At 44.3% G+C, this 20,979-nt stretch overlaps 1 protein-coding gene and 1 long non-coding RNA gene across 2 annotated transcripts; both read left to right on the top strand.

Moving 5' to 3' along the window:
• The first annotated feature begins 5,740 nt into the window (after positions 1–5,740).
• LOC123733203 (uncharacterized) lies at positions 5,741–19,731 on the top strand. Its single transcript, XM_045712621.1, has 7 exons — positions 5,741–5,900; positions 16,626–16,703; positions 16,986–17,330; positions 18,413–18,637; positions 18,777–19,109; positions 19,221–19,451; positions 19,682–19,731. The coding sequence occupies exons 1-7, from the start codon at positions 5,756–5,758 to the stop codon at positions 19,729–19,731; spliced, it is 1,407 nt and encodes a 468-aa protein (XP_045568577.1). The 5' UTR covers positions 5,741–5,755.
• Positions 19,732–20,194: 463 nt separating this feature from the next.
• On the top strand, positions 20,195–20,934 carry LOC123733205 (uncharacterized). The gene is made up of 3 exons (XR_006763658.1): positions 20,195–20,371; positions 20,483–20,697; positions 20,854–20,934. It is a non-coding gene; the product is annotated as an uncharacterized lncRNA (long non-coding RNA).
• Positions 20,935–20,979: the final 45 nt, after the last annotated feature.

Genomic DNA, 20,979 nt, shown 5'->3' with positions numbered 1-20,979 from the left:
GGCAGGTAGCCTAGTGGTTAGAGCGTTGGACTAGTATCCGGAAGGTTGCAAGATCGAATCCCTGAGCTGACAAGGTACAAATCTGTCGTTCTGCGGCTGAACAAGGCAGGTTACCCACTGTTCCTAGGCCGTCATTGAAAATAAGAATTTGTTCTTAGCTGACTTGCCTAGTTAAATAAAGGTCAAAAATATTATGCAATACGATATTGTTTTTTTTATAATTTTTTTTTTTTTTAATCAGTACATTACATACATTTAAACATTTGCAGTTTTTTACATTTTATATTAATTATAATTGTATATTAGGTAATGCTATATTGTTCAGTGTCATGATATCACTTGTTTTGTCATCACATTTTTCATTATTACGTACTTTATATACGTTAAATACATGTTTACCTTTGCAGTTTTTACTGTGTGGTTTAGTGTCAATACAGTATAAGCATCATGTTGTAAACAAGATCAACATTTAAGACAATAAATACATAGATTATTTGATTAACTAATTATACACTGATTCATAACTATTTCCACTCAGCTCTTGTTTCTTGTATTTCTGCCTATTAGACACATGATGGTGGCATTGAATCATTTAACCATGAGTGGCTAGGCCAGCGTTTCCTAAACTCAGCTCTAACCACTAGGCTACCTGCCATAGTATAGACAGGCTGCACTACCAGACCCCACCACAGGGGGTATTGTATATGCAGACTGCACTACCAGACCCCACCACAGGGGGTATTGTATATGCAGACTGCACTACCAGACCCCACCACAGGGGGTATTGTATATACAGACTGCACTACCAGACCCCACCACAGGGGCATTGTATATGCAGACTGCACTACCAGACCCCACCACAGGGGTATTGTATATGCAGACTGCACTACCAGACCCCACCACAGGGGGTATTGTATATACAGACTGCACTACCAGACCCCACCACAGGGGCATTGTATATGCAGACTGCACTACCAGACCCCACCACAGGGGGTATTGTATATACAGACTGCACTACCAGACCACACCACAGGGAGCATAGTATAGACAGACTGCACTACCAGACCCCACCACAGGGGGTATTGTATCTACAGACTGCACTACCAGACCACACCACAGGGAGCATAATATAGACAGACTGCACTACCAGACCCCACCACAGGGGGTATTGTATATACAGACTGCACTACCAGAACCCACCACAGGGAGCATAGCCATTATTAGAGGAGTTTCTGATTTACCCAAAACACTACAACAATAATGAAATACATGCTGTACATCTAACATTGATTTATTGTGAGGTTTAGCTACAATGTTTCCGGAGGGAAGGACCTCTTCTCCCCTAAGGATTCCAGTGGTGGACCTCTCCTCCCCTCAGGACTCCAGTGGTGGACCTCACCTCCCCTCTTGACTCCAGTGGTGGACCTCTCCTCCCCTCAGGACTCCAGTGGGTGAGTATGTTTAATTCTGGTTATTCCACAGTATATATTCCTACAGTTATAGGTTCTATAGGCTGTCTCAAATAGCACCCTGTTCCTATATGCATTGTATTTTGACTGTGGTCACCTCCCTCCCTTCCTCTCCTACATTCTGTACTTTAGTTGTGGGGAGATATAATTAGAATGTAGAACTCTGATACTCTCTATGTTCTGTACTGTAGTTGTGGGGAGATAGAGAGTATCAACGTTCTACATTCTAAATCTAGGTTATGTACTGTAGTTGTGGGGAGAGAGAGAGAGTATCAGAGTTCTACAAGAGAGATTATGTGCCTTTGTCAACTTCAAGAATCCCAACGTGTCCACTTGCACCTTGGAGAGGCTAAAGGTGAGTGGTGGGATGAAACATAATGCTGTCATATGCATTGAACTATGTGAGATGTGCTATGAATTTTTTAGCTTGAACTTAAGGAGTGTGTACTTTTGGGACCATGCTATTGGTTCAATTGTACTTTTGGGACTATGCCATTGGTCCCATTGTACTTTTGAGACTGTACTATTGGTTCCATTGTACGCTTAGGACTGTGCTATTGGTTCTATTGTACTTTTGGGACTATGCTATTGGTTCCATTGCACTTTTGGATAATCTTTATTTAACCAGGCAAGTCAATTATGAACAAATTTGTATTTACAATGGCGGCCTGGCAAGAGGCAAAAGGTCTCCTGTGGGGACGGGGGCTTAAAATGAGGCAATACAAACTAGTGACATGGGCTGACAACTAGAAACAGCTACATATCTCAATAACCTGTTCATCTATTTGTCCTTTGAACTCCTCCAATGGAGGACATTCTAATATCAAGGGGCTGAATAATGAAATGAAAGGACTTTTTTTCATGTTTGGTTCTAATTTTCAGAACTGTTAGCATAAAACAAGATTGAGATCTGAGTTTGTATGTGTTCACATTTCATGCTAGAAGAGAGCATATATAACATGGCAGTTTTCCTTAAATGGTCTTCTAAATAAGAATGTACCAGTGTTGGAGCCTGCGTGTTGCTACTGATGTCCACCTGACAGCACTGTAGAGATCACAATGGTGAGTTAGACGTCTCTGCATGATACACAGAGTCAAGAGCCTTCAGTGGAGAGCTTGAGTCTTGCACATAAATAGTATCACCATTGTCCAACACAGAGATAAAAGTACAACGATTCAACTCCTTTCTGGCTGCAAATGAAAAACAAGCCGGTAATAAAATCCAATGCAATGTTATTGGTTTCATTGTACTTTTGGGACAATGCTATTAGTTCCATTGTACTTTTGGGACCATGCTACTGGTTCATTTGTATGTATTTGGACTACGCCTGCGGTTTGTCTTCCTGTCCAGGGGGTGGAGCTGGAGAGCACCAGGCTGGTGATCAGGTACATAGACAGCTAGTATTATAACAATATAGAAATACATACTGTACATCTAATAATGATTTAATGTGAGGTTTAGCTATGTTTCACCAAAGATAGTACATTAGAATGACTCTCTGGTTTTACAAATAATAAGTGAACCTTTTCTTGTACTTTTGAGACTAATCTATTGGCTCCATTTTACTTTTGGGACAATGCTTTTGGTTCCATTGTACTTTTGGGACTTTGCTATTAGTTCCATTCTAAATATTTTGACTGTTGCTGCTGTTTGTCCTCCTGTCCAGAGGGTGGAGCTGGAGAGCACTAGGCTGGTGATCAGGTACCTAGACCGCTGGCTGTAGAGAACACCTCCCTCTCTTCAGAGGACCAACCCTATAGGCCTCATCACCTCCTCAGCCTCCCAGTACGCCTCCACAGGGTAAGGACATCCATCTGTCTGTCAAAACATCATTATGAGTTATTCTAAAGTGTTATCAATCAACTCATAAACTTTTGAAATGTACAAAGTGATGGAAGGAGGAAGCAGAAGCACAGGTGCAGGTGTTTGTGTTTTGATACTGTTTGTCTCTCTCTCCCAGGACCAGGAGGATGGCTCCCATCAACGGTGACGAGTGTTTCTTCTGGAGGACCACCGGCTGTTTCTATGGTGACAAATGTCGCTTCAAACACAAGCCTGACTAGAGAGGAAGAGACAGGAATCCATGGCAACGCTGACCACCATGACAACCCTGACCACCACACAGTGACTGGATACTAGAGAGGGAGGAGAATGATGAAGATTAAGGAAGAGGATGAGGGACCGTGTCCCAACTTTAAAAGGGAACAGGAGGTTTGGGGGGATGGTGGATGGGGGACAGAACACTAGACATATAGAATGAGTGTGTGAAGTGTAAATCAAAGTGAAAAAGAATGCACCTCTGATTTCCTTCCCCCTCTCCCTCGGCATGATCTGTGAAACATGTCATCATTGATGTCAGATGATGGAGATGATGTCATCATTGATGTCAGATGATGGAGATGATGTCATCATTAGAACCTTGATGGGATCTTTGCCCAGTGAACCTCCTCTATGATGACCATGTTGTAAACACTAAGGGGGCTGACATCTGTTGTTATCATGTGTTTTACTGTGTATGTATGTTGGTCATGTGACTGGACATGTGACCTGAAAGTGTGACCCCTTGTGATGTCACTGTGAGACTCACTGCAAGCCTGATGCCATAGGGTGTTTAGTAATTGCCCCCTACAGGGGATAAATAAATGTTATTTTTGATTGAATTACAATTGAATATGGGGCATGTTCCAGGCAGACTATATTGCAGTCACCTGCCTGCTCTCACAAACATTAGTCCTTCTCCTTTTTAACCTAAAGGGGTACTATAAATCAAAATCAAATATCTAAATGATCCATGGTACGACCACCTTAAACCAATTCCATATGTCAGCTAGTAGAACCCCCCCAAACGGCTTAGACTTTTAGAGGTTCAGTATCCCAGTGTCAGAGGGAGCAATGTCCAGCACCTAAACACACAAATCAAATCAAATTGTATTAGTTACATGCGCCAAACACAACAGGTGTAGACCTTTCTGTAAAATGGTTAAAGACAAGCACTTACATAAAAACAACTGCATTGTTAGTTAAGAAAATAATACAAAATGCTATAAAAAAAGATCACACAATAAAATAACAATAATGAAGCAGCAATAAAGATTATTCATTGTCATTTAAAGGAAACACGAATCATGCAGACACAATGGGACACAATAATCCCAGACAGACAGACAGATTTAGTTAAATGCATGTCAGGGTTCACTTTGGGTCCGTTGTTCTGAAGATCAGTGAGCTGAAGACACCTCTTTCACACAAGCACACTGGAAATTCAGAGCAGCTTGCCTTGGCCTTGGCATAATGACAGCTCAATGTTGTCTGTTGTTTCTAGCTAGCTAATGTTGATAGCTAAATGTTAGCTTGTGAGCTAGCTAGTTAGCTAACTATGGGGTCTTGCTGTAATTCAGCGGCAGCGCATCGTATTGTTCACAATCCAGTCCATTCAGAGTAGCTGTGTGACGCACAAAAATTATTATTTTATCGCTGAATAACAGCAGCTTCATGTAACTTTTCTACATCCATAACAACCAGCTCTCTAGAATTTGATTCATTCTCCATAAACCTCATATACGCCATCTAGCAGACACTTTTATCTAAAGTCATTCACTCAGTCATTACAGTCATGGTGCATAGATCCTTCATATGGGAAGTCCCAGCAGGAATGGAACCCATTCACTCAGTCATTACAGTCATGGTGCATAGATCCTTCATATGGGAAGTCCCAGCAGGAATGGAACCTGTGAGCCATGCTGTACAAACTGAGTCACACAGGACTACTCTATTCACACTTAGAATAAGAGTGCTGATCTAGGGTCAGTTTAGCCTTTTATTAAACTGTGATGAATAAGAAATGAACCTTGTAAATATTTAATAAGTAACAATTTTTTTGAATATTTCTTAAAGCAAACTCGGTATCTGATTACAAGAACTTTTGACCAAAACGTTATATATCTGAATTAGTCAGCCTCGATGTTCAGTTATATTTTACATTACTATTATTTTGTTATATGTTATTGTGACAGGTTAAAGGAAATACTCATAGCCTGTTATACATTAAAAAGTATTAGTAAGTTCATAGTATGTGAGGATCTTAAAACATCTAAGGTTAAAAAGATCATGCATTCTATATTAGTTGATAGAGATTGATAACATTCATATAATTGTGTTAAAAAGTTAAAATCCGTCAAGCGTACAAAGGGTAAGAATTGTAAAAGGAATGTGTAAACATTACATTGATTACTTTATTTTGTGGTGCCTAATTGAAGGGGAAAAGTGTTAATCTGTGATCTACTAAATGCTCTTAATCTATGAGCCTGAGATCGATTGCTCTGGTCTCCACCCAAGTTCGCGGGGAAATCGCGGGTTTTTCCTCATTGCACTGAAGGTTATTGAGGAAACGATACCATATCATGCTCGTGATTATTTCTCCCCTTTTTCAGGTACGTTATTGAAGATTAAACAGAGTCATTTAAATGTAATAACTCGCTAACATGTCAAGAGTGTTTAGGTGTGTCTTAGTAACATCTTGAGGAAGTTAGAGTTAAGTTTTCTGAGAGTAATATGAGCTCTGCTCGGTTGCATGAAGGATAGCTTCGTACTGAGAGTAGCTGCCATTTTATGTCGATCATCAATGAACATGTGCGTTGTTATTAATAAGATATTTTGCGGTGTTGTTTGTATAATGGTTTTTCAAACACTTTATTGACTGTTGATAAATTGAGTTATGGTTTACTGAGTTAAAGCTTTGTGCTTGACAGTTACATTGATATTAGTATATGTTTCAGTGAATTCGTGTATACTGTTGTGACTTGAATAAGCCTTGTACCCTACAACACTAGCTCTTTCCTGTAGATCTGTTGTTCTGTAAAATGTGTTACTTTTGTAAAATGATTGCACTAAAGGTTATTGAGGAAACGATACCATATCACGCTCGTGATTATTTCTCCCCTTTTTCAGGGGCGTAACAATCTGTCTGAAAAAATCATCAGACTTGTGAGTCTTAATATGAACTACTGTATTACTTCATATGGTACTGTAACATGATACACATAATATACGTTTGTGTGATTTCTTAAATAGTTTTTATGACAAGTTAAGGCACAATTTTGCCTCAATGTCCAGGAAAGAGTTCTGCTTGATGCAACGTTTCTTATTGCTTTAAAAAAATGTGTGAAGTGTGATATTTTTTGTAGTCTTTTCAGAATAAACTTCATTGTCATTGTTTCCACCTTGTTATAACAGTTTCTTCAGTGGAGAGGAAATGAAAAGCTTTCAAAATCTCACCTCTTATAGTGTACAGTACATACAGTAACTACAAATAATACATTTACATTGGTTTGGAGGGCAATAGTGGTTTATTCACCTTCAATATCATCATCATGTCTGTACAAAATAAACACAGACACTTTCAGAAGGAGCAAATGTCCTGTTACATGAAATATTATTTATTGCCATTTTAAAACACATCATGCAGACACAATATGACATCATGGATGATTGGAGTGTTGAAGGTAGTTCCATCAGCGAGGGCATTCCACTCCGGAACACAGAAAGATGGAACATACCGGAATGTTCCATGATTGTTAATATATCTCAGTTTATTTCTTCATTTAAAGCCTTTGTCCTTAGATGAATATCCACCATTTTGTCCAAGTAGTAGTTAGAGAATAGAATACATCATTGTTTAGTGAGAATGTGATGTCATATGTTTCATGACCCCCTAACTAGTGTGAAACTTTCCCAGGTAGGAAGAGAGGGGTGAGGGGTGGATGGGAGAGTGGAGATCCAATGGAGAGGTATCGTTTACCCCCCTGACATCTCCATTGAGTCTGTTTTTGGATAGAGCATGGGGCGGGGGCAGTGGGGGTAAATATGGGCGTCCCTTCTGGTATGCCACACCCACAGGAAGTGTCACTAAATGACGTCGAACAGATGCATTGACTGCATGATGTAATCATCCTGGACGGGAGGCAGGAAGGGACAAAATGCACAACGGGTAAGAGGCAGCTGGAGAGAAGGTTTAATTCTATTTCCATGTATCTCTTTCCTCCTAGAAATCCTGTTGTATAAGAACCCAAAGTGAACCGGAGGGCCTTGTTGTGGTCACAATAACAACCCTTTGTCAGACATCCCTGTGGTCGTTCACACATTCCTGAGTCAGTACCTAGGGATTAGTAGAGGTCATCCAGACCGTTTTTACATGTATAAACAGCTGGATCTCGTCTGAGTGCTTAGCTGACAATGCCGAGACCCGCTACGTACTTAATGCTGATTGGTTTAGGTTCTGTCCACTATAGTGCTGTCTGGTCAGAACATGGTGTTGAGGCCCGTCACTCTACTCTTGATGGTCACCACCACCACATACATGCAGACACAGCTGTTTCCATTTGAAGATGTTTTATATTATTGTGTGGTTATATTCGCTGGTCTCACACTTCAGTAAGGAACTGCATGTCAAAAGTCTGTCAGCAACACAACACTTCTTCTCAAGACTGACGATGCCGTGCCCTAACTAAAGGTGAGGGGAGGCGGTGTCCTGCAGCGCATCCAAGTACCCTGATTAGTTGTATAAACAGCGGTGCAAAGGGTGATTGACAGGGCTGCAGGCCAGTCAAGTTGAGAGGGCATGCAAACGCACACAGTCATACCAGGCCCATAGGGCTCTGGTCAAAGGTAGTGCACTATGTAGGGATTATGGTGTCATTTGGGACGTATTGAGTGTAACAGAATGACAGTGGCATGTTGTACGACTACAAACGTATTTGTGTGGTTAAATGTGACTTTGTCATGAAGACAGTGTTGTGTTTCACCATTCTATCTGATTTATTGTCAGTTTGTAATGTTGTTATTAGCCCAACTTTATTGAGGACATTATTATTAGGATGGTGCAGTGTCAGTGTGTCACGGCTGTTCGAATGATTGGACCAAAATGCAGCGTCGGTTTCGTTCCACATATTTATTAAACGTGAAACTGAATGCAATACACTTAAATACTTGAAAGAACACAAAACAACAAACCGTGACGCAGAGAAGAAAACACACTACCCAAAATATAATCACCCACAAAGACAGGTGGGACAAACATCAACTTAAATACGACCTCCAATTAGAGACAACGACAACCGGCTGCCTCTAATTGGAGGTCATGCCAAACAAAAACCAACATAGAAATACAGAACTAGAAACTGAACATAGACATACAAAAAAACAGATAAACACCCCCTGTCATGCCCTGACCACTCTACCATAGAAAATAACAACTTACTATAGTCAGGACGTGACAGTGGAATCTTCTATCCCAATGATAATAATTAACAATCAATAAGCCTTGACTAATCCCCAAGGTTTGTAAGACACTGGGTTAAGAATAATTAGTCAAGGACTCAGCTTTCTGCAAAAGGTTCGTACAGTTTATTCAGAGAACGTTCTGAAGTACATTACACAAAGTTGTTCATTTTATGCTCACTCCCCGCTTACGCACATACCTACACACAAACAATAGATATCCTACGCACACCCATACACACGAACACTAGGTGAATTGTATCCCTCCCGGACTTCTCACCACTATTAATCACTCCCCAGCGCTGCCTGTTCCTTTCCCCCGAGATTAGGGGAACCTTGAAGGTTACTCCCTGTTTTCTCCTAAGTCTCTCCAGGTCAGGTCAAACACATGTCTACAGTTCCCTTAGGCCCACTAACACACACACACATTTCCCTTCCTCCCGGGTCTTCTACTAGACCTTATGGGACTTACATTCAGTACTTTAATTATTCATTACACATGCTACATAACTATTAATTACTAATCAGTTACGTTTCAGGGATGAATTCTTTATTAATTTACCTTTATTATATAATTCCCTTATCATGCAGTAATGTTGAGATACCAGTAGGGAGAGATCTAGTCTAGAGCACACTTCAGCAGCACTTTGATGCAGCTGATGAGGAGTATAAATTGAATGGGTTTGTAGAATAGAAGGAAAATCTAATGAAAGGCGTAGACCTTATCATGAAATGCTTACTTACAAGTCCATGGAACTGGCCAACTGTTAGCAGCACACCACCCTGCATCGCACTGCTAGCTTGCTTCTGAAGCTAAGCAGCGTTCACCCTGGTCAGTCCCTGGATGGGAGACCAGAAGCTACTGGAAGTGGTGTTGGAGAGCCAGAAGGAGGCACTCTTTCCTCTGGTCTAAAAATATACATCCCAATGCCCCATGGCAGTGATTGGGGACATTGTCCTGTGTAGGGTGCTGTCTTTTGGATGGGATGTTAAACGGGTGTCCTGACTCTCTGTGGTCACTAAAAATCCCATGGCACTTATTGTAAGAGTAGGGGTGTTAACCCTGGTGTCCACTGCTAAAATTCACAATCTGGCCCTCATGCCACCTAATCATCCCCAGATTTGAATTGGCTCATTCATCCCCCCTTTTAAATATTCCCCAGGTTGTTGCTGTAAATGAGAATGTGTTCTCAGTCAACCTACCTGGTAAAAAAGGCTTAGATAAATAATAATAAATATATAGAACTTTGACCTGTTCCATGTAGAACTGAGGGGCAAGGCAACACATTCTAAGATATTATAAACATTCCAAATAGTAGGCTATAGTAAACACATTCTAAGATATTATAAACATTCTAAATAGTAGACTATAGTAAACACATTCTAAGATATTATAAACATTCTAAATAGTAGACTATAGTAAACACATTCTAAGATATTATAAACATTCAAAATAGTAGGCTACAGTAAACACATTCTAAGATATTATAAACATTGTAAATAGTTGGTTATAGTAAACACATTCTAAGATATTATAAACATTCTAAATAGTAGACTATAGTAAACACATTCTAAGATATTATAAACATTCCAAATAGTAGGCTACAGTAAACACATTCTAAGATATTATAAACATTCTAAATAGTAGACTATAGTAAACACATTCTAAGATATTATAAACATTCCAAATAGTAGGCTACAGTAAACACATTCTAAGATACTATAAACATTCCAAATAGTAGACTATAGTAAACACATTCTAACATATTATAAACATTCTAAATAGTAGGCTATAGTAAACACATTCTAAGATATTATAAACATTCCAAATAGTAGGCTATAGTAAACACATTCTAAGATATTATAAACATTCCAAATAGTAGGCTATAGTAAACACATTCTAAGATATTATAAACATTCCATATAGTAGGCTATAGTAAACACATTCTAAGATATTATAAACATTCCAAATAGTAGACTATAGTAAACACATTCTAAGATACTATAAACATTCCAAATAGTAGACTATAGTAAACACATTCTAAGATATTATAAACATTCTAAATAGTAGACTATAGTAAACACATTCTAAGATATTATAAACATTCCAAATAGTAGGCTATTAAACACATTCTAAGATATTATAAACATTCCAAATAGTAGGCTATTGTCACAGTATCTAACGAAGGTGGCGCCCCTCCTCGGTCGGGCGGCGCTCGGCGGTCGTCGTCGCCGGCCTATTAGCTGCCACCGATCGTTGTTTCTGTGTCTTTTGGTTTTGTCTGTATCTCGCACCTGTTTTGTGTTTGTCATTAGTGGGGGGTCATTTAGTGTGTATTTTCAGTTGGGGTTCTCGTGCGGGATTGTTTATTGTCCACTCAGGACAGTTGCGATTAGAAAACTGTTATTATCTATTATATTGCCGGGCTGCGCCCCGTGCGCTTTTTCTTTTCAGTGCGCTTATTTTGGGAAGGTGTTTTCCCCTGGCGGACTTCGCCACGCGCCCTGTGCCCTACGGCTATTGCGTGTTGCTATTATTATTAAAACACAGTTGCTCCGGCCCTCTGTCTCCTGCTCCTGATTCCACATCTCCACTGGTCCTAGACAGCCGTGACAGAATCCCGCACCTCAATGGAGTCAGCAGGAGCAGAAGCGCCGTCCATGGCTGAGCAGGTCTCTCAACACGCCAGCCTCCTCCACCGCCTAGGCTCGGCCATGGACCAGGTGTTGGCCCGGTTGGAGAACTGGGAGAGAGGTGCTTCCCCAGCTGGACCAGCTCCGGTCCCTCACCCTGCGCCCCTACACACACCCCCTGAAGCGGGCGCCGGTGGTATCCGGATTACTCCTCCCCGGGAGTTCGATGGGACGGCCGCTGGGTGCAAGGGGTTCTTGCTCCAATTGGAACTATACCTGGCAACTGTCCGCCCCCCCTCCGACGAAGAGAGGGTGAGCGTCCTCGTCTCCTGTCTCACGGGTCGAGCCCTGGAATGGGCCAATGCGGTCTGGGATGGCCCAGACTCGGCTCGGGGCGACTACCCTGAGTTCACCCGGTTTTCGATCATCCCCCGGAGGGCAGGGCGGCGGGTGAGCGGCTATTCCATTTGAGACAGGAGACGAGGAGCGCTCAGGATTTCGCCCTAGAATTCCGGACTCTCACCGCTGGATCGGGGTGGAACGAGCGGCCTTGATAGACCACTATAGGTGTAGCCTTCGCGAGGACGTCCGCCGGGAGCTGGCCTGTAGGGACAACGCCTCCACCCTAGACCAACTGGTGGATTTGTCCATTAGACTGGACAACCTGCTGGCTTCCCGGGGACGTTCCAGTCGGGGCCTGTTCGTTCCGCCTCCCAGTCCCCCCGCTCCACAGCCCATGGAGATAGGGGGGACTGCATCGAGGAGGACCGGAGGGGGGGTCTCTCCTGCACCCGATGTGGACGCAGAGGACACACTGTGGGCAGGCAGAGCACTACTTCGACCCCCCAGGTGAGTCCGCACCAGCCACACCCAGAGCCCCCTGTCGACCACATGTACACCTCTTTGTTTTCCTGATTTTTCCCCTCACTTCCAGTATAAGGCACTAGTCGATTCAGGTGCAGCTGGGAGTTTTATGGACCGTGGGTTAGCGAAGAGGTTAGGGATTCCCCTGGTTCAGCTGGACCACCCCTTCCCCGTGCACGCCCTAGATAGTCGACCGCTAGGGTCAGGCCAAGTAGGGGAGGTCACAGTGCCACTGGTTATGCAGATGTGGGGGGGTCATGAGGAGCGTATCAGCCTGTTCCTCATTGACTCCCCAGCATTTCCGGTGGTACTGGGAATCCCCTGGCTAGCCACGCACAACCCTCAGATTTCGTGGAGACAGAGGGCTCTTACGGGGTGGTCGAGGGAGTGCTCAGGTAGGTGCATAGGAGTTTCCATCGGTGCGACTACGGTGGAGAGTCCAGACCAAGTCTCCAGACCAAGTGCACATTCCCTCAGAGTATGCCGATTTGGCTATCGCCTTCAGTAAGACGAAGGCGACTCTATTACCCCCCCATCGACGAGGGGATTGTGCGATAAACCTCCAGGCCGACGCGGTTCTTCCTAGGAGTCACGTGTATCCTCTGTCTCAGGAGAAGACGGTGGCTATGGATACATACGTCACTGAGTCCTTGAGACAGGGATACATTCGGCCATCTAAGTCCCCCGTCTCCTCGAGCTTTTTTTTCGTGAAGAAGAAGGAGGGAGGTCTGCGCCCGTGCATTGACTATAGAGGTCTAAATGCTATCACAGTGGGTTTCAGTTACCCGCTACCTCTCATTGCTACGGCAGTGGAGTCATTTCACGGGCGCGCTTCTTCACGAAATTAGATCTCAGGAGCGCATATAACCTGGTGCGTATCCGAGATGGAGACGAGTGGAAAACCGCATTTAGTACCACATCGGGCCATTATGAGTACCTCGTCATGCCGTATGGGTTAAAGAACGCTCCCGCTGTCTTCCAATCCTTTGTGGACGAGGTCCTTCAGGACATGCTCGGGCAGGGTGTGGTGGTGTACATCGATGACATCCTGATTTGCTCCGCCACACGCGCCGAGCATGTGTCCCTGGTGCGTAAAGTGCTTGGGCGGCTGCTGGAGCATAACCTATACGTCAAGGCTGAGAAATGTGAGTTCTCCAAACGAGCCGTCTCATTTCTAGGATATCGCATTTCCACCTCGGGGGTGGAGGTGGAGTGTGACCGCGTGACGGCTGTGCGTAATTGGCCAACCCCAGCCACTGTGAAGGAGGTGCAGCGGTTCTTTGGGTTCGCAAATTATTATCGGAGGTTTATCCGGGGTTTTGGCCGCCCCAGGTGGCGGCTCCCATTACCTCACTAATGAAGGGGGGGCCGGTGCGGCTACCATGGTCAGCAGAGGCGGACAGAGCCTTCCATCGTCTGAAGGTTCTGTTTACCAACGCACCCGTCCTGGCGCATCCGGACCCCTCCTTGCCATTCATAGTGGAGGTGGACGCGTCCGAGGCTGGGGTAGGAGCTGTGCTATCGCAGCGCTCGGGCGTTCCTCTGAAGCTCCGCCCATGTGCCTTCTTTTCTAAGAAGCTGAGCCCGGCGGAGCGCAACTATGATGTGGGGACCGGGAGCTGTTAGCCGTGGTCAGGGCTTTGACGGTGTGGAGACATTGGCTTGAGGGGGCACGTCACCCTTTTCTCATCTGGGCCGACCACCGTAACCTGGAGTATATTCGGGCAGCGAGGAGGCTTAATCCCCGTCAGGCAAGGTGGGCCATGTTTTTTACGAGGTTTCACTTTACCCTCTCGTACATTCCAGGTTGCCGGAACCGGAAGGCTGACGCACTGTCGCGTCTCTACGACACCGAGGAGCGGACCATCGATCCTACTCCCATACTTCCAGCCTCCTGTCTGGTGGCACCGGTGGTATGGGAGGTGGATGCGGACATCGAGCGGGCGGGTCGGTCAGAACCCACTCCACCGCAGTGTCCCGTGGGCCTGAAATACGTTCCGCTTGGTGTTCGCGATCGCCTGATCCGATGGTCCCACACTCTACCCTCCTCGGGTCATCCTGGGGTGGAAAGGACAGTGCGGGGCCTGAAGGGAAGGTACTGGTGGCCCACCTTGGCTGAGGATGTTCGGCGTTATGTCTCTTCCTGTTCGGTATGCGCTCAGTGCAAGGCTCCTAGGCACCTGCCTCGAGGGAAATTACAGCCCCTCCCCGTTCCACAGCGGCCTTGGTCTCACCTCTCGGTGGATTTCCTCACGGATCTCCCGCCGTCCCAGGGAAATACGGCGATCCTGGTCGTTGCGGACAGGTTCTCTAAGTCCTGCCGTCTGCTCCCTTTGCCCGGTCTTCCTACGGCCCTGCAGACCGCGGAGGCCCTGTTCACCCATGTCTTCCGGCACTATGGGGTGCCCGAGGACATCGTATCTGATCGGGCGTCCCCAGTTCACGTCCAGGGTGTGGAGATCGTTTATGGAGAGGCTGGGGGTCTCGGTCAGCTTGACCTCGGGGTTCCACCCCGAGAGTAATGGGCAGGTAGAGCGCATTAACCAGGATGTGGGCAGGTTCCTGCGGTCGTATTGCCGGGACCGGCCAGGGGAGTGGGCGCAGTTCGTGCCATGGGCCGAGATGGCCCAGAACTCTCAGCGGTATTGGGGTATCAGCCGGTCCTGGTGCCATGGCAACAGAGCCAGACGGAGGCTCCTGCGGTGGAGGCATGGGTGAAGCGCTCTCAGGAGACCTGGAATGGTGTCCAGGAGTGCCTAAGGAGGGCTGGTGAACGACACAAGGAGAGCGCTGACCGCCACAGCAGTGACGCCCCCGTGTATAATCCGGGGGACAGAGTCTGGCTCGACCCAGAACCTGCCTCTCCGCCTGCCCTGCCGGAAGCTGGGTCCGCGGTTTGTGGGGCCGTTCAAAGTCCTGAGGAGGATAAACGAGGTGTGTTACAGGTTACAACTCCCTTCATATTAGCGCATTAACCCCTCGTTTCATGTGTCTCTCCTCAGGCCGGTGGTAGCTGGTCCACTGCAAGACGATGAGGTGCTGGAGGTCCCCCGCCCCCCTGGACATCGGGGGCCCCGGCGTACACAGTCCGAGCCATCCTGGACTCCCGACGTCGGGTAGGGGGGCCTGCAGTACCTCGTGGACTGGGAGGGGTACGGTCCGGAGGAGAGGTGCTGGGTTCCGGCGGCGGATATTCTAGATCCACCTATGCTACAAGAATTCCACCGTCGCCGTCCGGATCGGCCGGCGCCTCGCCCCGTGCGCTTTTTCTTTTCAGTGCGCTTATTTTGGGAAGGTGTTTTCCCCTGGCGGACTTCGCCACGCGCCCTGTGCCCTACGGCTATTGCGTGTTGCTATTATTATTAAAACACAGTTGCTCCGGCCCTCTGTCTCCTGCTCCTGATTCCACATCTCCACTGGTCCTAGACAGCCGTGACAGCTATAGTAAACACATTCTACTATATTATAAACATTCCAAATAGTAGGCTATTAAACACATTCTAAGATATTATAAACATTCCAAATAGTAGGCTATAGTAAACACATTCTACTATATTATAAACATTCCATATAGTAGGCTATAGTAAACACTATTCTGACATGCTGTTCTGGTAGTCATGTATGTTAATGACTTAAAGAGGAAGGAAAGGACAGTTCTGCATCAGCTACTTGTGTTCTGACTACTATAAATATGTATCAACCACAGAACTGACACTTACTAGCAGTTCCCACTCACTACCAGTCAGTTGACTCACTGTACAAGACCTCTCCCCTTCAGTCTGTAAGTACTCTTGATATCTTGAAATATAGTTGTTTGTTTTTAGCCATAAGTCATGTACTCAAGGGTCTCAGACTTGGAGTGCAGATCTAGGATCAGGTCCTGCTGGTCCATATAAATATGATCTAAATGGGAAACTAATCCTAGATCCTACTCTGAGATACTTTGTGAATACAGACACTATCATATAATGATGATATTAAAGGTATGTGTGTGTGACTTGTTGTTTATCCTCACAGCTTGGGGATAGGAGCTATCATTCAACCTGGTGGTAACTGCCTTTCTCAAATTGGCAGATTTTTCCACCTTGCCAGGTCGGGGATTTGAACCAGCAATGTTTCAGTCACTGGCTCAACTCTCTTAATCGCTATGCTACCTGCCGATACCTCTGACACAGACCATATTACCAAACTATTATAATGATGTTATTTACACACCATCCACTCAAGGCTGTGGTGATGATGTGTTGTTATACTGCATCCCAAATGACACCATATTCCCTATAGAGTGCACTACTTTTGACAAGAGCCCTACCTGCTGCCCCTGATGGTATGTATGTAGTTATTCACCAGCTATAGAGTGAGTTGTTGTTTATGTTTCTAAGACTGCAGGGTGGGAGATGCAACAATGGCCTTGAGAACAGCAGGAAGTGTGTTGGTGGTCTTTCTCTGGTCTGTAGCAGGTATGGTCTCATTCTTATCTTTTAGTTGCTCTGTTTAATAATCTACAGACATTTCTAAAAGGTTAAGAATCATAATGTTATTCTGGTGTGTTCTGTTAGGAATCTCCACTTCACTTTAAATAGTTATCTTTCACACCTCACTGAGTGATGCTTATCTCTGGTTTCCATTCACACTCAAATCAGGAACTACGGCAACAAAGTGTGGACAAACCCTACCTTCAGTGTAAGCCAATAGACCTTGTCTTCATTCTGATACCATTGTGTTGTGTGACTGTGTTTCAGTGGTACTGGGTCAGTATGGCTGGAGTGTTACATACACCACTCAGAGTATCTGTGTTTTGAAGGGGTCAACAGTTGAGCTGTCCTGCTCTATCAGATATCCCAGTGGTACAGTCACATCAACCTACTGGTTCACTAAATGGGGGACTGGTGTAGAACCTGAAGATCTAGGTCAGAACCCAGAGTATGCAGGTCGTCTGGAGTATCATGGGGATAAGAAGAATGGTCACAACCTGAGAATCACAGACCTGAGAGAGAGAGACTCAGCTACGTACAAGTTCAGATTTATAACAGATCAGACTGGAGGGAAATATACTGGTGATCCTGGAGTCACTCTGTCTGTCACAGGTACAGTAACATTCTATATACTGGTGATCCTGGAGTCTCTCTGTCTGTCACAGGTATAGTAACATTCTATATACTGGTGATCCTGGAGTCACTCTGTCTGTAACAGGTACAGTAACATTCTATATACTGGTGATCCTGGAGTTACTCTGTCTGTAACAGGTACAGTAACATTCTATATACTGGTGATCCTGGAGTCACTCTGTCTGTAACAGGTACAGTAACATTCTATATACTGGTGATCCTGGAGTCTCTCTGTCTGTCACAGGTACAGTAACATTCTATATACTGGTGATCCTGGAGTCACTCTGTCTGTAACAGGTACAGTAACATTCTATATACTGGTGATCCTGGAGTCTCTGTCTGTAACAGGTACAGTAACATTCTATATACTGGTGATCCTGGAGTCACTCTGTCTGTAACAGGTACAGTAACATTCTATATACTGGTGATCCTGGAGTCTCTCTGTCTGTAACAGGTACAGTAACATTCTATATACTGGTGTTCCTGGAGTCACTCTGTCTGTAACAGGTACAGTAACATTCTATATACTGGTGATCCTGGAGTCACTCTGTCTGTAACAGGTACAGTAACATTCTATATACTGGTGATCCTGGAGTCACTCTGTCTGTCACAGGTACAGTAACATTCTATATACTGGTGATCCTGGAGTCTCTCTGTCTGTCACAGGTACAGTAACATTCTATATACTGGTGATCCTGGAGTCTCTCTGTCTGTCACAAGTACAGTAACATTCTATATACTGGTGATCCTGGAGTCTCTCTGTCTGTCACAGGTACAGTAACATTCTATATACTGGTGATCCTGGAGTCACTCTGTCTGTAACAGGTACAGTAACATTCTATATACTGGTGATCCTGGAGTCACTCTGTCTGTAACAGGTACAGTTACATGCTTTATACTGCTAGTCGGTTCAATTAAAATCTACTGTCCATATAGGTCTAGAAATTAGATTTGTATATATGAAACAGATTGAAGAATTAAATGTGTTTGGGAATGTCTTGCATCACGTGATTAAACTATGAACAGGTGATTCAGGGTTTTAATGTTGTGATCTACTCCAGCTCTGCAGGTGAAGGTGACTTATTCAACTTGGCCAAATTGGGTGACAATTACCTGTATCACCACCTGTACTCTGACTGGTAACCCCACCTACATCTGGTACAAGAACGGACAACATCTAGATGAGAGCACCTCCCCCCAGTACAAAGACCCAGTCTCCAGTAACTATGAGGACAGTTACTCCTGTGCTGTAAAAGGTCATGAGGATCTCCACTCTCCTGCAGTGTGTGAGTGTTTCTTTAATTAACAATACCGTACAACCTCTGTGTGTGTTGGTTTCACTATGTAATATTAGAACTGTTATCATTTATAGAAAGAACTGAGAATATAATCCAGTTGTCCTCTTGTTATGTCACTGTGTTTCAGGTGTTCAGGGTCAGAGCTGCAACAGAGTAACTTACACCAAGAGGAGAATCTGTGTCTTGAAGGGGTCAACAGTGGACATATCCTGTACATATGTTGGTTATTATTCCACCACATCAACATTCTGGTTTAGAAGTGATAAGTCGACCCCTGAAGACCTAACCACAGACCCAGGGTATACAGGTCGTGTGAAGTACACTGGAACATACAGATGTCCCTTCACCCTGAGAATCACAGATCTGAGAGAGGAGGACTCAGCTGAGTATCGCTTCACTTTTAAAACAGACAACTTTGAATGGGGTCATAGTTTCCCAGGAACAACTCTGTCTGTCACAGGTAATACTACACTGTATGATACAACTGTAAATCATATTGAATTACAGGAGAAAATAAATGAACCATCCTGTTAACACAGAGGTGTATGTGGTTTTATACATATTGTTTCAGGTCTGCAGGTGAAGGTGACTCCTGCTGCAGAGGGACAGAAGACACTGACCTGTATCACCACCTGTACTCTGACTGACAACCCCACCTACATCTGGTACAAGAACGGACAACGTCTAGATGAGCCCACTTCCCAACAATACTCTAGTAATATGCTGGTGGTCTGGGATTCTTCTGTGAACATTTACTCCTGTGCTGTTGAAGGTCACGAGGGTCTCCACTCTCCTGAAGTTTGTGAGTATGAATGAAACTAGGATTCTACTTAGGAAGTATCAATCATTTAAGGTGAATGAGAAGGGTAATACTTTAATATTCACCATTACATAGAAATTACAGACAATGTCATAGATGTATGTACTCTGTCACAGGTAACACTGCACAGCACATTATACAGTTTTCAAGAGTCATGAATTTAATCATTAATTCTAAACGATGTACTCTGTTTTTACTCCCCTTTAATTCAGGTTTTCAGGTGAAGGTGACTCTCAACAGTTTTCAGTGTATAAGACACTGACCTGTAGCACCACCTGTACTCTGACTGGTAACCCCACCTACATCTGGTACAAGAACGGACAACATCTAGATGAGAGCACCTCCCCCAATACAAATACTCAGTCTTCAGTAACTATGACGACAGTTACTCCTGTGCTGTAAAAGGCCATGAGGATCTCCACTCTCCTGCAGTGTGTGAGTGTTTCTTTAATTAACAATACCGTACAACCTCTGTGTGTGTTGGTTTCACTATGTAATATTAGAACTGTTATCATTTCTAGAAAGAACTGAGAATATAATCCAGTTGTCCTCTTGTTATGTCACTGTGTTTCAGGTGTTCAGGATCAGGACTGCAGCAGAGTAACTTACACCAAGAGGAGAATCTGTGTCTTGAAGGGGTCAACAGTGGACATATCCTGTACTTATGGTGGTTATTATTCCACCACATCAACATTCTGGTTTAGAAGTGATAAGTCGACCCCCTGAAGACCTAACCACAGACCCAGGGTATACAGGTCGTGTGAAGTACACTGGAACATACAGAGGTCCCTTCATCCTGAGAATCACAGATCTGAGAGAGGAGGACTCAGCTGAGTATCGCTTCACTTCTAAAACAAAGAAATGGGGTCATAGTTTCCCAGGAACAACTCTGTCTGTCACAGGTAATACTACACTGTATGATACAACTGTAAATCATATTGAATTACAGGAGAAAATAAATGAACCATCCTGTTAACACAGAGGTGTATGTGGTTTTATACATATTGTTTCAGGTCTGCAGGTGAAGGTGACTCCTGCTGCAGAGGGACAGAAGACACTGACCTGTATCACTACCTGTACTCTGACTGACAACCCCACCTACATCTGGTACAGGAATGGACAGAATGTACAAGATACCTCCTCCCCATGTACTCCATCAGCAGTGAGGATGCAGACAGCTACTACTGTGCTGTAAAAGGCCACGATGGTCTCAGCTCTCCTGCAGTGTGTGAGTACAGTACAATAGTACCGTATTCTACTCAGCAAGTATCATGCATTCAGGCAAAAGAGACATGTCTTACTTTATCAATCATTACAGAACAAAACTTTTATTTTTACTCGCTGTTAATATCACTTTGACAAAATGTTTGGTATTTTACATCAGATAAACCAAAGACCACAGTGTCAGTCAGTCCCTCTGGTGAAATAGTGGAGGACAGTTCAGTGACTCTGACCTGCAGCAGTGATGCCAACCCACCTGTGGACAAATACACCTGGTACAAGAAGAATG

This window comes from Salmo salar, unplaced genomic scaffold (genome assembly GCF_905237065.1).
Source record: "Salmo salar unplaced genomic scaffold, Ssal_v3.1, whole genome shotgun sequence".
Lineage (NCBI taxonomy): Eukaryota > Metazoa > Chordata > Actinopteri > Salmoniformes > Salmonidae > Salmo > Salmo salar.
This window is presented reverse-complemented; position numbering and strand designations above follow the sequence as displayed.

Bases quoted from the DNA above. Each gene is read 5' to 3' on its own strand.
- LOC123733203 (XM_045712621.1), top strand. From the start codon at position 5,756: ATGCTCTTAATCTATGAGCCTGAGATCGATTGCTCTGGTCTCCACCCA. The intron at 17,331-18,412 runs GTACAGTAACAT...GATCTACTCCAG, and splicing joins AGTCACTCTGTCTGTCACAG to CTCTGCAGGTGAAGGTGACT. The intron at 19,452-19,681 runs GTGAGTATGAAT...CCTTTAATTCAG, and splicing joins TCTCCACTCTCCTGAAGTTT to GTTTTCAGGTGAAGGTGACT.